This window comes from Phaseolus vulgaris, chromosome 7 (assembly GCF_000499845.2).
Source record: "Phaseolus vulgaris cultivar G19833 chromosome 7, P. vulgaris v2.0, whole genome shotgun sequence".
Taxonomy (NCBI): domain Eukaryota; kingdom Viridiplantae; phylum Streptophyta; class Magnoliopsida; order Fabales; family Fabaceae; genus Phaseolus; species Phaseolus vulgaris.
This window is the reverse complement of record NC_023753.2, coordinates 22,791,532-22,807,782: the sequence shown is the minus strand read 5'-3', so window position 1 is coordinate 22,807,782 and position 16,251 is coordinate 22,791,532. Positions and strand designations below refer to the sequence as shown.

At 32.1% G+C, this 16,251-nt stretch overlaps 1 protein-coding gene across 1 annotated transcript; it reads right to left on the bottom strand.

The window, feature by feature from the left end:
* Positions 1–889: 889 nt before the first annotated feature.
* On the bottom strand, positions 890–12,172 carry LOC137828606 (uncharacterized). The gene is made up of 14 exons (XM_068635247.1): positions 11,370–12,172; positions 8,631–8,717; positions 8,322–8,425; positions 8,096–8,146; positions 5,811–5,982; positions 5,365–5,685; positions 4,389–4,592; positions 3,790–4,296; positions 3,472–3,681; positions 2,908–3,096; positions 2,440–2,612; positions 1,972–2,124; positions 1,786–1,867; positions 890–1,713 (listed from the first exon to the last, which is right to left on the bottom strand). The coding sequence occupies exons 1-14, from the start codon at positions 11,874–11,876 to the stop codon at positions 1,324–1,326; spliced, it is 3,150 nt and encodes a 1,049-aa protein (XP_068491348.1). The 5' UTR covers positions 11,877–12,172; the 3' UTR covers positions 890–1,323.
* Between the last annotated feature and the right edge of the window lie 4,079 nt (positions 12,173–16,251).

Below are 16,251 nucleotides of genomic sequence, written 5' to 3'. Positions count from 1 at the left end.
GCATTATACCTACGAGAATAAATCAAATATATTTTTGAGAAAAAAATAGTATATGTAAATACATTTAAAAAGTAACCTCTCTCTGTATATAAGAATATATTAAAAATATAGTTTATTCATATCACTATGTTTTAATACTAAAATTTTATTAATTAAAAATATGTTTGTTTAAATTTATAATTTAAAGAATTGAGAATTAATGTGTGAATTAACATATACAAAATTAACTTGTAAGTAAGTTGGATTAAATTAAAACAATCTCCCGTGAATTTGATTCATACCCTTCTCAAGTTTTCTCCGAGTACAAAAGGAATTTTTGCACTTTCAATTTTCATATATTTGTCTGAACTGTTTTTTACCTGACAATGAAATTTGTTTTGTTATTTTTAACTACTTACCAAAGCTATGCTATTAAATTAGATGACACTAATATTCATTTCAACAAATTTATAATCTCTTCATTTCTGTGTTTATTTTACAAGTATGAAATATTCTTCATTTGTTTTTTTTTTTTTTATCTTAAATTCAATTTTAGAAGTAAGTTCTTTTTATAAGTCTGTCTTTATACCAAATACTGATTCCTAATTACACATGTAATCCAACTCTTGTCATTATAAAATTAGAAAGCTTTGTATTTTTAATTACCATACATTTTTAAATTCTAATTTTAAAGAAATTATGCGGAAAAGGAGACACTCAAGGAGCGACATAGTGGAAAATTGCACAAATTATTCAAATCTGGTTAAAATACGAAAATACAATTGAACTAGTGGTCCGAAGAAATAAACACACATTACATGTTTATATGCCCGAGTAAAAATTATCTGCCTTTTGTTTTCAATAATAAAAATAATAAGAATAACAAAAAAATCAATAATAATACAAACTATTCACGTAAAAACCAGCCATTATTCTACTCAAAATTGCCACTAATGTTTTACCAAATATACAATAATGAAAGAATACAAATTTAAGCTAAATGAAGTGTAATTAATGAATGCATTTCTATAGACTATGAGTACACGTCGAAGGGGAACTACCTGTATCTTCTGTGCTCCTATAATTGACCATGAAAAAAGGCCGTGAAATTAATGAACAGCAGAAGATGGAACACTCCTTTGTTCTCCGTCTCGCCCTTTTATGAGACTGAGGGTTGAGTATACGTATTCAGTTAATGTAGAAAGAAACAATACTGTCCCTATGATATGATCTGTGCCAATGTTAGAATCAAAGCCTCTCCGATTAGCAAGACAATTTTCCCGACTGAAGCAAAAACGGGTTTACAAATTGTTTGGATGGGTAAATTTCAAGTCTAAAGATTTCTTATCCTCCAAGTGATTTCTGCTTGTAACCATGCTTCATTCTTTCAAATAATTTTTCTTTTGTTTTTCTTTTTTTATCCATTTTTAGCCTGTACCTTTCTTCCCTCTCCCTTTCATAAATCCCGTGCCAGTGTACCTCACCTGTCATTGGCCACAACCACATGTCCCTTGGGTGATCACCATCATCTGCAGCCTCGGCTAGATCTTCGTCCATACTCTTCAACAATGAAAAATTGAAGTATTTTGCCCACATAAAACCCTTCCTTTGTTCAATTGGGTGCTGCTCTTCCATAGAACCAGTGCTAGGATTTATGTATACCATCCTTCGTGCACTATGATAAGCCCATACATTGATGAGAAGTTCCAACACTCGACAGTAGCAGTGCTTCGTCTGCTTAGAAAGAACAAATGTAAGAAATCCAAATAATTTAAGAAACCTTAAAAGCAAATGCAAACAAATTACCTCAATCTTTGAAGACCCTAACAAGCACAAGCCATATTTTCTGGAGTCTCTGCGCAGAGCATCAATAGAATCAACAAACATCCTGCATTCAATAGACAACATACGAGGTTTCAAGTCCCATTTAAAACAAGAAAGCACCTTTAATTAATCTACTGTTACGAAAGCTAATATCAATTAATTAATTACCGAGAGAACATTATGAACTCTAAGAAAGAAGGGGTTGGCATCACCCAGCTGTGCAGTGCTGACCAATAACCACCATCTTCAGGCATGGGAGGCAGTGTTTCAACATCAGGGGGCAATGCATACATCTGGCGGAAGCCATCTTGAAAAACAGTTCTGATGCAATTAGAAGCATAATATCAGATGAGTTTGAAACGCATTATAATATCCAAAGTCCAACTTCTAGAAACTCTGGTTTTGAACCTCCAAAAATATTTCTTTTAGAGAGCAAGTCTAGTATTTTTCACATGGGCATCATGCCAAGTTAAGCAACGTGATTATAAACATTTTATTTTGCAAGTAGTTCAAGTAAAACTAGATGCAACTTCAGGAAAGATCAGGGCTCGAGGGTGGATGCTTGAAATTCCTCACCAACTGAAATGCAGCAATGAACAAAATGAATATTCTAATGTTATATTCCCCATTACATACCTGCAGTTGCCTCCATTTAAGATGTCACACATATACCAAAAAGAAAATACATTGTTGTTTCCTATGATAGTCCGATCCATGTCCAAATGTCCCCAAAAATATATTACATCTCCTCTAGAATTCTCTTGCATTCTCTGCTCCAGAACCTTTTCAGCTGTTGGTGACAATGCTACCTGCTTTGACAAAAATGTGTATCAATCAACCAATAATTTCAAAAGGACCTTCTCATACATTGGAAGTTACATATATATATGAAACAAAAAAGAAAACAATACCCAATTTTCTCAAACGAAAACTTAATACTTGCATCAATTGATGTATAACCTAAAAATAGAAGATATATTAATTTTGATAATTAAATTCAAGGCTAAATAATATATTCTGATAGCTACTTAGCTTGGATCTTCATGAAAAAGGTTTATTACACTTCAAACGAGTAAACTTTTGCAAACAAAACAAAAGGAATACCTTCCTACCAGCAGCACGCCATGATTGAAACCCAATCCAAGGCCTCCTGTGAATGTTATCCACCTTATTTGCAATAGCAAACATTCCTCCCATTTCGCAAAGAATCTCCTGATAATATGTGTCATTCAAAAGAGGCAAACGACCAACTGCATCCACATCATCAGAACTTTGTCTCTGTCCTCTTCTAGACTGCAAGAAAAATATTTCATTATCATCAGAAAAGGGGTTAATTTATTTCCAATAGATTTACATAAGATTAACCAAACTAAACCTTTTCATAAAATTCAAACCAGTCGTCATCCAAAGGGAAATAGAGCAAAAATTATCAAAAAGATAAATCAGATAACTTACACAGTCAATTTAATGGCATACTTGATGTTTTTTCTCTCGGTTCATGAAGGAAAAGAGGTTCAAATTCAAGAGAAGCAATCTCAATTTGAATATAAAGATAAATAGATCAAAATATCATATGAACTTGAAAGAAAGAAATTAAAAAAGGGCAAGAAAACAAAAGGCCAAAAGAGAACAAAAGATAAAATGTCTTCTATGGACAAAGATACTTACAAGGCTTAACCCACGATAAAGAGAACCATGGTGCAAAAATGGCCACACTCCTGCACCATTGTATATCTCATAAATGCACACAGGTTGTCCAGTTCTTTCAAGCTCCCCTTCATCCCTCTCATTGACTTCAAACCTCAGTTTCTCAGATTTTCTAGCATTTCGATATATATTATCCCATACACCAACTTCTTTATCCATTCTCTCTTCAACCTACAACAGAAGGAAATGACTTTATGAAACAAGCTAACCCTACATAAACTGATCATCAATTGCAAGCGGATGAAACAGAGACAGTCAAATCAGAAGATTACACCATACCTCTGCAATTTCAAACATTTCATTCTCTTCAGATATTTCAATCTCTCTGAAAACATCCCAATCCAATTGGGTTAATTCATCTTCCTCTGAAACCTCTGTTCTATTCTCAAAGATGCTAGTTGAATAATTAAGACCTGCCAACTCATTCTCAACAGCATAAACAACAGAAACTTTTCCATTGAAAAAACCACCATCCATATTTGACAAGTGAATGCCTAAGTTTATTTCATGCTGTAATAAATTCCATTCCCATGACCCCTGTTGAATCTGAGAAACAGGACCAGGCAGTAAAGCATCTGAGGGAAAACTGAGTACATTCTCCAGAAGCCTTGCATAGCCAGTTATGCAATCCAAAGATAATACATTTTTAGCAAGTTTCCTTCCAGAGGATGCAATTGCTTTAGCAAATTTAGAAAGTCTTCCATTTGAGAGCAAAAGTGAAAAAGCATTCATCAAAACTTCAGTATTTTGTTTAGGAAAAAATATCCCATGTACTCCGTCCACAATCTGCAAATTGAGAAAAGCTCAATGATGAAGGAAATTAGTTATGGTTTCAGAAATCAATGAACGATGAAAAGGAAGAACTATAACAAACTTACATATTTTTTTAACACTGGAAAATCAGGTGCAATAACTGGAATTTCAAAAGTCATTGCTCTGATTAATAATGGAGGAAAACCTTGCACCTCCTGAGCAGAACCATATAGGATGATATCAGCCATTAGTAACACACTATTGACATCACCATTCAAGCCATAATGCCTTACTGAACCTTGACGAAGTCCCAAACGTGAAGCAACTTCCTAAATCAACAGCAAATAAATCAGTAAGCAATTCAAAAACAACATATTCAAGCTGATATCGATATGAATCTGTTCGTGTCAGATATTGTCACTGAGGATAAGCCAAACATAATAAAGCAGAGATTGCCACAAATATATTCCAGAGGCTCATCTTGAAGAATTCTGTTTCTCTTTCTTCAAGTATCACTAATTACACTTCATCACTAAAATATTCTTTTCTAACCTGCCCATTCTTTTATTGATATCCTGGCATACCTCCACCTGACCGCTAAACAAATTTCCAACCTTTTGGACGAGCTTCCTCCAATAATATCATTTTTTTACCACAAAAATAAAAGACTAGAATAAAAAACTGGTGCATTCTTCAGAAAAATTACATGGCTAAATCCAAGCTATTTTACAATAAAAAAGAGCAATTTTTAAGCAGATGGCATATTCCAGGAAATACCACAAATGAAATTTTAAATCACAGTGCTCCATTACGGTTCCATGTATTCTTTTATTAGACAGGTAAATTCCATTATAAACATCAAAGAAAGAACATTGACCTCAACCTGTGCAAATACTGCGAAGTAGTTACCATTAAAATCAAATTTGACAGCAAAGTAACTTCCTAAGAATAATTGTTTTCATAAAAAAAATTTACATATACTCCTCCTGAAAAGTGAAAACCATAGAAGGTATATACTCAATTATTTGTCAATTAACTTCTTAGAAATGTCTTATGTTTTGTCAGCATCAATCAACATAATATATGTAGGCCTTAAACTACCTGTAATGCGTCGTCTGAACCATCGGTAGAATTGCCGCATAAGAAAACAAATTTAAATGACTCAGTAGCATCATTCCTCCTTGCATATTTTGTCAGCAGAGGCCCTATGGAATGCATTGCAACTGCGTAGTCCCAAGATAGGTCATCATAGAAGACTGTGCTCCCAACAACTAGAACCACCATATCATATTTATCAAATCCGTTAAGTTCCCTTAGCTGATCCTTTGCATGGGTCTTATGATACCTTTCTGCAGCCCACACATCTACTGGTGATCCAGGAATCACAAAGAAGTTTCCAGTATCAAGCTCACTATATAACATCTGATGCAGGAAAACATAAAAAAATGAGCAATAGCTTCCAAACCTTTTATGGCAAGCCTAATGGAGAATAGATTATATCATTCTAATATTGTTGTATCTTTGGGCATATGTTACAGCATCTTTACCGGATATGTAAAATCTGGAAACACAACAACACTGGCTCTGCCAAAAGCCCTTCTCCAATGAGAAAGAAGATGCTCCCAACCCATTTGCTCATAGACTGGAAGGCGACTTGAAAGGCTATCTTCTTGAATAATCCATATCAATGGTATTGAACAAAAAGGCTCCTGCATAAGGCTGCACAAATATAAAACTCACTAATCACAGCATCTAAAACTCCAAATAAGATTACATCTCCTATAAGAAAAGAGAAAGGATAGAAAGATGCCAAAAGAATGCTCACAGCCTTAATGTTAAAATCCAGATTATTGGATTCTGTGTAAACAGCAATTAACCTTCCACGATAATAATGATAGAATACAGGTCCAAAGAATTCAAGTAATGGTTTATCTATTTTCAATATTAAAACATTCAAGCAGGGAAGCAAATGCATCAGTATACCAATACCCTTCAAGGTTAAATAAAGCATAACATGTTATTTCTTAAGGCCTAAACCACCATCAAAACATCCTGCCTTCCTAATTCCTTTCCTTAGACTGATTGCTAGGAAAAACATGTTCACCCAAGTGTACTTGTAAACAAGGAGAGAAAAACATCAATAGACAAAAACATTCCAAGAATTTGGCTCGGGCTTTATAAGTTCTATTGAACTCATATCTCTAGTCGATCAAAGACTAAACACACCCCATCAAAACATGCAGGCAGGGAAGCAAATGCACCAGTATACCAACACCCTTCAAGGTTAAATAAAGCATAACATTTTATTTCTTAAGACCTAAACCACCATCAAAACATCCTGCCTTCATAATTCATTTCCTCATATTGATTGCTAGGAAAAGCATGTTCACCCAGGTGTACTCGTAAACAAGGAGACAAAAACATTCGAAGAATTTGGCTCGGGCTTTATAAGTTCTGTTTAACTCATATCTCTAGTCGATCAAAAACTAAACACACACCCTTAAAGCTGCAATTAAGGCCATGCCCAAAGACACTACAATTAATGAGGCTTTCCAACAAGGATACACATTTGAGACAAAAATTTCAACAATTAACCTAAATAAAGAAAAAGGTAAAGGAAAACCTATAGTGGGTCTGAATATCAACATTTGGTTAAGGCTTACTCTATCTACAAGTCTCTGCAAAAATTTTAATTATTGAAATCAAAATAGAAATAAAAGTTAAATATTGTTAAAGATATGATTTGAAAGGACGAACCATATTAAAGATTGATTGTAACTTTAACTGAGAAAGTCATGTTTGAGAAATATCTACTAGCTAACGTACTAAGTCTCTCGAGGGGTCTTGTGTTGATAAGAATTTGGCTCGGGCTTTATAAGTTCTGTTTAACTCATATCTCTAGTCGATCAAAAACTAAACACACCCCCTCAAAGCTGCAATTAAGGCCATTCCCAAAGACACTACAATTAAGGAGGCTTTCCAACAAGGATACACATTTGAGACAAAAATTTCAATAATTAACCTAAATAAAGAAAAAGGTAAAGGAAAACCTATAGTGGGTCTGAATATCAACATTTGCTTAAGGCTTACTCTATCTACAAGTCTCTGCAAAAATTTTAATTATCAAAATCAAAATAGAAATAAAAGTAAAATATTGTTAAAGATATGATTTGAAAGGACAAACCATATTAAAGATTGATTGTAACTTTAACTGAGAAAGTCGTGTTTGAGAAATATCTACTAACTTTGTCATTATTTACTTTGTCAACTTTGACAAACAACTAGCTAACATGTGTACTAAGTCTCTCGAGGGGTCTTGTGTTGATAAGATTTGTAGCAAGCTCGTCTCAAGATACATATGCTCTAGGGGGGTGTTAGAGATATGATTTGATTATGCTAGAAAAACTATTTCAATACCTTAAGTGGGGAGATATGATATGTTTTGATAGGGAAATATCTCACTAAGTATTTCTCACTATTAGATATTATTTTTTTCCTTATTATGGATTTCTCTTCATTCCAAACAAAGTATTTCCTCTATTAATCAGCCAAACAAATTGTAAAAGTGCATCCTATCAACATAAATCATATTTATATAACCCATGGAATAAATTTAGTTATTAAACCAATCTCTCAACATCAGTTCATGACAGTTTTTCAAGTACTTACAGAAAAAAGTAGGCAACATGATTAGCTTTTTTTTTTGGAAAACACACAAAGAATACAAATATTGTTTCAACTCCTGGACACCAAATCGGAACTCCCCCATTCCCACAGCCCAACACACAGTTCAGAAATCAAACATTTTGCAATTAAGATAAAGAAAATCAACCTTGAAATGGCTTCTTTTGCTTCTAGGGAGCCAACAATGATACCTTCAAAACTGTTGAGAAATAAAAAAGGGAAAGGAAGCCGAAGGTTAACACCTATCAAGTTACAACAAGAAATTACACCAAAAACAAACTGAAAAAAATAATGGTGAAGCATTAAAACTGACATAGGTAAGACCAACTTAAATGCCGGCAAACAAGAAAAGTAAAGGTAGTAAATACACATACATTGACCAATCAATCAGGCCTTGCCTCTCTGTATTCAAATGAGAGATTCCACCACCTATGTTTTCCCATATTGAGTGGGCCTTCCCATTCCCTACTGCAAATATCTGTTAATAGAAACAGGAAAATGTATGGCCTCTTAAAATCTATGCTTAATTACAAAACCAAACATATTAATTAACATCATCAATTTTGACCATGATTCAAAATTATTGCCAGACTAGGGCCTCCTGTCTAGGTTTTGAATAAATCATTATCAGCACCCATGAAACAGATAAGATCTCACAAAAAAATTAAAATTATGTGCCTTACCTTAAAAACATAACCCAACTTCTGTAGATTCCGAATCACAGTAACCAACATCAATGACTGGGGATCGATTGTCATGTGCCCTAAAATCTGATGGACAAAACAAGCACAGATAAATATATTAAGATGTAATTATAATAAAATTTAATAAGATGCTTTACATGCAGGATACTATGCTGATGAGTGATGACATAATTGAATTTTGAGATATTTGATGAGTGAGAACCCAATCAAGGGCACAGAAGTTAATGTAATCAGCCCTGAACGAAGAGAGGGCCAAATTAATAACCAATACCTCTTGGATCAACCTTTTTGTCCCAAGGTATACAAGGTCGAGTTCAGGACCACAAACTATAAATATTGTTATTCCATATGCTGTTGAAAAGCTAAGAATCTCTTTGAGCCAAGGCTCGTTCTTAAAAATCAATGACCCATAATCATAAAGGTAATTATCAAAGTTCTTAAATGGGGATTCTTACCCGAAGTACAGGTTCTAACATGTATTATTTCATTTCTCATTTGCCTGAATAACAGAGAGGAATAAGATTTGCATAACAATCATTATAAGATTAAGAAAAATGAATTGACTTTGCACTTCTGCTTCAATTGGGAATACTATGTAGCAGTAGAGAGTAGACGTACCTATCTTGTTGGGTCTTTCGAGAGAAGATATACCGGGAAAATTCAATACCAATGAGCTATGAATCAACCCGTATAAAAGACTACAATACCACCTCCCACCTAAAACCTTAATGCAATGGACTTGTGGTTTTCTTTCTTATATGTTACTCAACTTTCTCAGCTCTACTCAATGTAGGACTCAAGTTCACACATAGAATCCTAACAATCTCCTCCTCAAGTGTTAGGTCCTTTCACATTAGTACACTCCCCTTCAATTTTGACCTTTACTTGTATTTTCATTTATCTTAACGGCACACACTTGCCTAAAATACCTGTCAAGAAGACTTTCGATACAAAGAATCCATAAACCTAGGATACTTCACTCACTTTCTAAGTTGGTCACCAAGACGAACCATCGGATCTGATACAAGTGTTGGGTCTTTTGAGGGTTGTACATTGGGGAGATTTGGTACCAATGAGCTATGAGTCAACCATATAAGAGGCTACAACACCACCTCCTACCCAAAATATTAATACAATGGGTTTGTGGGTCTTCTTCCTTATATGTTGCTCAACTTTCTCATTTTTCTACTCAATGTGGGACTCAAACTCACACTTGAATTCCTAACATATCAAATGTCAATAGAAGAACAGAGTTTCATTATCCCTTGTTATCTTTGTAATCACCCTATTTTAATAACTAAGAATTAGAAGTTTGCAGCATGCTAGCTATATCCCAAGGTCCATGGATTCAGTGAAGTAAACCCTCACTTCTCTCTAAGACATTTAGATTTACATAAGAAATTCCAAAGAATAAGAGTAGCTAGCAACCATGAAGTGATAAATTCTAATAGTATAGTAAAATACATGAAAAAAAAAGTGCAGAATTGTTGCCCATTACACAAGTGAACTAAGTATGTTGAACTCTTCAACCTTCAACAAAATTAAAATATGCTAACCTATATCCCCTACAAAAACAATTTTGAGAAATTCTATCAAGACTAGGTACTAAAAATAAGATGCTATATGTGCTAGTACTTTGACAGTTTAACACTCTTTGGGTACCAAACCTGGTATGAAGTGCTTCCTCCTAAGGAAACTATGGCCAGTTATTTGCAAGAAAGGCCATTAGTAAAGCTGTACAATTTATGTTGAGATCCTCTGTCGACTAAATATGTGGCTAATGTAATCCTTGTAAGGCTTGGGCAATCTTCACTTCACAGGTAAATTTTGTTGGGTTGACTAAGGACCTAGGCTCAAATTCTAAGAATTTCATTTGTACATGCATTGATGTACCAAGATACATGCAATCTTTATTGTTAATATGTGAATAAAGTAAAAAGAATGCCAAAAGTAATGATTTGCACCAAGCATTGGCTATTCACCTTTTCCTGGTACAAATGCAATAATAGCATTCTAAATTTGTTCAATGTATATGTATAACATACCAAAAAATACTTAATAATACACGCAGTCCAGGGGGATCACTCTGGTCTGGTGCACTCTGTTATTCCTGACGTTAAACTTCTGAAGCAAAAATCAGATCAGGAATATATCTAAGCCATAGATATTTCAAGATTATTGACATTCTGTTCCAGAGAGCCTTAATCAAAAGGGAGAATTTTATTTGAAACCGGGGCAGAAGAGCAAGTTCTTAAGCTCAAGGACCAACAAAGAGTCAAGAATTAAGTAACTGGAACGTAATTCAAAATTCTCCCAACAAAAAAGCATCCATAATAAAAATAGATATCTTACAATCAACTAATCAAACAGCACCGATATGGGCAATTAAAACAATTAAGAGTGTTTTGGCATTGCCATAACTCATCATAACTAACAGTAATAAAGCCCTCGCCACATTACATAAACAACCGTGAAAGAAAAGAAACAAACAAACACAACCCTTCCACAACCCTCGATTGCACGATTCAACTATCACAGTTCAACGGATCCTTCAAATAAAACACACTGTATCTCGCATTAACTAAACATCTAAGCTCAATAGTTAACAAGATCCTAACAAAACAACTAACACCTCAAACCAAGCCAATTATCCTCAACTCAAAAGCAACATACGACATCAAACATTCACACACAAATTCCGAAGAAAAGGAAACTCACGAGAGCTATCCTGGGCGGGCGAACGCCAAGCCTGGGCTGGGAGCGAACCCGATCGAGTCCGTCGCCGGAGAGGAACCCCTGCGAAACCCTCCCGGGCACGAAGCGGAGCGCGGTCCCGAAGCGGAGCCCTTCCCGGTGGTAGCGGCCGCGCTCGGTGCGCTGGCGGAAGACCGAGGTGATGGAGTTCTGCATAACCATGGAGGAGAACGCGAAGAGGAACACGACGACGATGATGAGGGCGTAGAAGCCGGACTTGCACTTGGAGAATGGGAAGAGCCACAGCAACAAGCCCTTGCGCGTGAGGCGGCTGTGCAGGTGAGATCGGCTGCTGCTGTTGCTGCTGCTGCTGTTGCTCGACCGTGGCAATTGCCGATCGAAAGACCCCCGGTGCCGATAGTGGCTAGGGTTTCGCTTGAAGGGGAATCCACCGCGGATCGCGTGGAATCCAATGTCACCGCCGGCGTCGTCGATCTCCGGCTGCGACGCCGCGTTGCGCGACAATCCCATCGAACAACGAATCTCGAAAAGAATTAAAAAAACGCTATTCGGGTTTTGCCGCGAGAATTTATTGCGATTTGGAGAGGGGAATGAGTGAGAATTGAAGTGTAGCCATTGGTTTTATTAATGTTGAAAGTGTTACTATTTTTTCTTTCACATTTTGTGTTTGGCTTTGCGCTCGCTCATCTTGTGTCAACCTTGTTATGTCATCATTTTTATTACTGAAAGAACTTTAGAAATTCACTCTCTCTCTTCCCCCTTTCCCTGTGCTTTCCTTTGTCTTTCTCTCTCTCTCTACATTTCTTATGTTCATTTACTTTTAATAATTTCACTATATGTACGTTGCAGTACGTGCGACAATGTAGTTTTGTGCATATAATTCTTTTTTAAATATCTTAAAAGAAACTGGAGGATAATTTATTTTTATAAAAAAATTAAAATATTTTACAATAAAATATAATGTTTCAATCAATTTTAGAAAAAACAAAAGAGTTATTCATTACTTAAAAAATACTATTTAAAATTATTTACATTATCTTTTGTCTTTTTTTATTAGACTAGCTTTGGTTTGAATATCTTGATATCGATGCATCATTAATTAGACATTCTATTTTAAAATGATGTCATTGGTTAGATATTGTATTTTAATTTTCATTGATGTGAGTATATTTTTTGTAAACATGAATAATATTTTTTAATGTTAGACTTTTTTTAATTAACATGAAGACATATATTTTTTACTTTATATTATTTAGTATTATTTTACCAATCAGGACAAAAGATTAGAGTTATTGTCTGACTAATGTTAATTAGAATTTCCCTCTACCAACATTAACATAATTACCAAAAAAAATTATTAATGTCAGTTGAAAAAGTTATTAACGTGTCATGATTTTTTATTAACATTAGTAAGATTTATTGGACGATGTAAGTCAAGTTTTTTTACTACAACTATAGGGATTATTTTTTAGTAAATGTTATTAAAATTACTTTTACATCAATATAAACAAGAGTTTTGTTACTATTTAAAGTTTTCTTGGTTAATGTGAGTTAAATTGATTTTTGTATGTTAACTTTTTTTTACATCCATTTATGCTATTTTTGTTGAGTGTATAGATTAATTATTTTTCAATTAATATATCAATGTTAATTTTTTCTAAAATTAGATTAAAAAATATATAAAATCGATTAGGAAGGTTTTCAACTAACTTTGACTGTGATTTTTTTTTAGTATCAAATAAAAATTAATTTTAACGGACATAAATCGATATAATTTTAAAAAATAATTTAATCAATGACATTAATATTTTATTTGGATTAGGAAGTGAATTTGAAAGAGTAAATTTGAAATGATTTAAAGAAAGATGAAAGTGGAATTGTTTAAATAAAAATCTAAAATATATAAAAAATTTAAAATATTCAAAATTTTAAATAAATAAAAATTCTAAATTATTTAATATCTTATTTAAATAAAAAATATTAAATTTATAAAATATTAAATAAATAGAAATATTAAACTATTTAATGTCCTATTTAAATAAAAATTTAAAATAAATAAAGTTTCTTAAAATATTTAAAATTCTAAATTGATATAAATCCTAAATAATTTAATATCTTATTTAAATAAGAATCTGAAATATATAAAATTTATAAAATATTCAGAATCATAAATAACTACAAATCCTAAATTATTTAATTTCCTACTTAAATAAAAAAAATACTAAATAAATAAATTCATAAATTATTCTAAATCTTAAATAAATACAAATCTTAATCTTAAATAAATACAAATCTTAAATTATTTAAGGTCTTATTTAAATAATAAAAAAATGAAATATATATAATTATTAAATAAGAGAAGCACAATGATTCATAATTGATTCTCTTCCAACCAACATCGATTATACCAAAGAAAACCTACATGGAACGCTAATAATCAATTCTCTTCTAAAAAATAACTATAATCAATTATGGGAAAGTCAACATCGATTATCCATAAAAAATAAAGACAACATCAATCATCCATACAAATTTAAGCCAACATCGATTACTTTTGAAAAAACAGTTCAAAATCGATAATGGATCATTCGTAAAACACTGATAATCGATTATGTGTGTACTTGTGGTCATGAAATCACTTCCCAACTCATGCAAATAAGATTACATTACTTTGGATTCGTGAAATCTTACCTAAATACACCAACGGAAAACCTCTACATATGCGACTATGAAGTTTTCCTCAAATGAATATACATTGTGCTCTCACGCAAATTCAACACAAATTTGAAGGGTAAGAACATAACTTCACGGTTTACATGGCTTTCTTCATATTTCTCCTTCCATACGCGAGGAATCCTTTAGACACTTTACCCGCTTTTATATACTTGCATTTATGCTCAATCAGTGTGAAAACAAACATAGATCGTCAACATACTTTCAAAAATCATATCCTATGTCAAATAAAATAATTATGGTCAACATTAGTTAAAAATAACCAGAAGTAATATGCATGAAAAAAAAGTCATATTTAAATTATTTGAAATTTTTTATTTTGGCAAAAAAAATAACCTTATTTTAAAAAAAATCTCCAACTTATGTTTTTTAAATATATTAAAATAAAAATATGTATTTTTGAAATAAATGAAATAATTTAAGAAAAAACAAAATCAATAAATTCAAATATCTTTTTAAAACAACGAATTTATAAAAAAAAAGTAATTAAAAGAATATTAAGTTTAATGTATTTTTAAAAAATTAAATTTTTTGAATTCCCAATAAAAAAATTATTAGAATATAAATTTTTTCTTTCTAATTTTATATAACCTATCAAAAACTCTTAAGAATTTATTTAAAAACAATAGTTCAATATTTCAACGGCTACTCGCAATCAAATCACGCTCCCATGCATTAATGTTTATTCATTTGAAGTGTCACCCCAAACAAATCACTTACTCATGTCTATTAATAATATAAAACTAAATTTTAATATCAATATAATTCTTTAACTCAATAAAATAAGATAATATATTCAAATTGCAAAATGAACAAGTGTAACCGTGTAAATGTTTCCGCTACTGTTAATTAAGTAATTAAGTTAATAAGCTTACTTAAATTTAAGAGTATAATTTATTTATTAAATCAGTGTAATATGAATGTTTCATATTCACTTGTGTGAATTACAGTTTCACCATCAACATATTACATTGTTCATTTTACAATTGGTGTAAAATGGGATGCAATTGCAAAAGCATAAGATTTATTACATTGGTTATAGGGAAAACTTATATAATATGTTATTGATTATATCGGTTATCAGGTATTAGAAAATCAGAATTAACTTTTTCACCTTTGTGTAACAAAAGAAAATACAACAAAATGGAGTAATAACATCAAGAATTTTAATGTGTAAAAACTTTCTCAATTTCAGAAATAAAATCCATGTGCCCTGGTCCATAAAATGTCTTTCCTATGAAAGTAAGATTATAATATTTGTTTCTCTCACTCTACGAGGATAATACCTAATCTCACCCAACTATAATGAAATACAATGTCTTTCTAGTCTCTCAATAGGATTTATAATCTCACAATGTGGAAAATATCAATTCTCTCATTTACTTTCAACATTACTCTTTTCACTTGTTTTCCTTTCTCTTCCTCACAAGTCCTCTTTATATAGAGAATAAGAAAAAGATTTATTCATAAAAAGATAATGAAAAATTAATTCTTGTCAAATTTTCAAGATTCATGGAAAATTTTACCTTTTGTCAACTTCAGATGCGACAATGTACTTTTCTTAAGTTGTTGATAAAGAATACATCTTTCTAACTTGGATTTCCAAGATACAACTCCCCTAAAAAAGTAATTATATATACCCTTTTATTGATTTTTTTGGAATCTACATTGTTAACCAAGAAGATCTTGCTTTGGTGAATCCAACCTATCATGAAGATTTGAAGTTGTGTGGGTGTGTGTTTAGGTAGATTTTGATGTATCTATTTGCATTACATTATGGTCCAAGTCACTTAAAAAAAAGTTATCTCCTTGAAAAGTTTTATTTTCTAAATCTATTGTATGTTTCAATCAGTTGATTCAAGTTTTAATAACTTAAAATTACTTTTATTAAAGTCTTCTAACTATAGTAAGTATTTTTAATAGATTGATTTATCATATCAACAAGTTGAAAATACTTAAAGTTCTTAAAGATTTAAAAATATTTTGTTTTGTATTTTGTCTTTCTATTAAGTGAAATCAACAAGTTATTTCGATAAAAGAACCGGTTCAAAATCTGTTGATTTCTTCTGTTAGAAGAAAACAATTAGTTATTTCAAAAAATCAATTAAATGTTTTTAATAGAATTTTGTTACTCTAACTAATCAAACTTAAT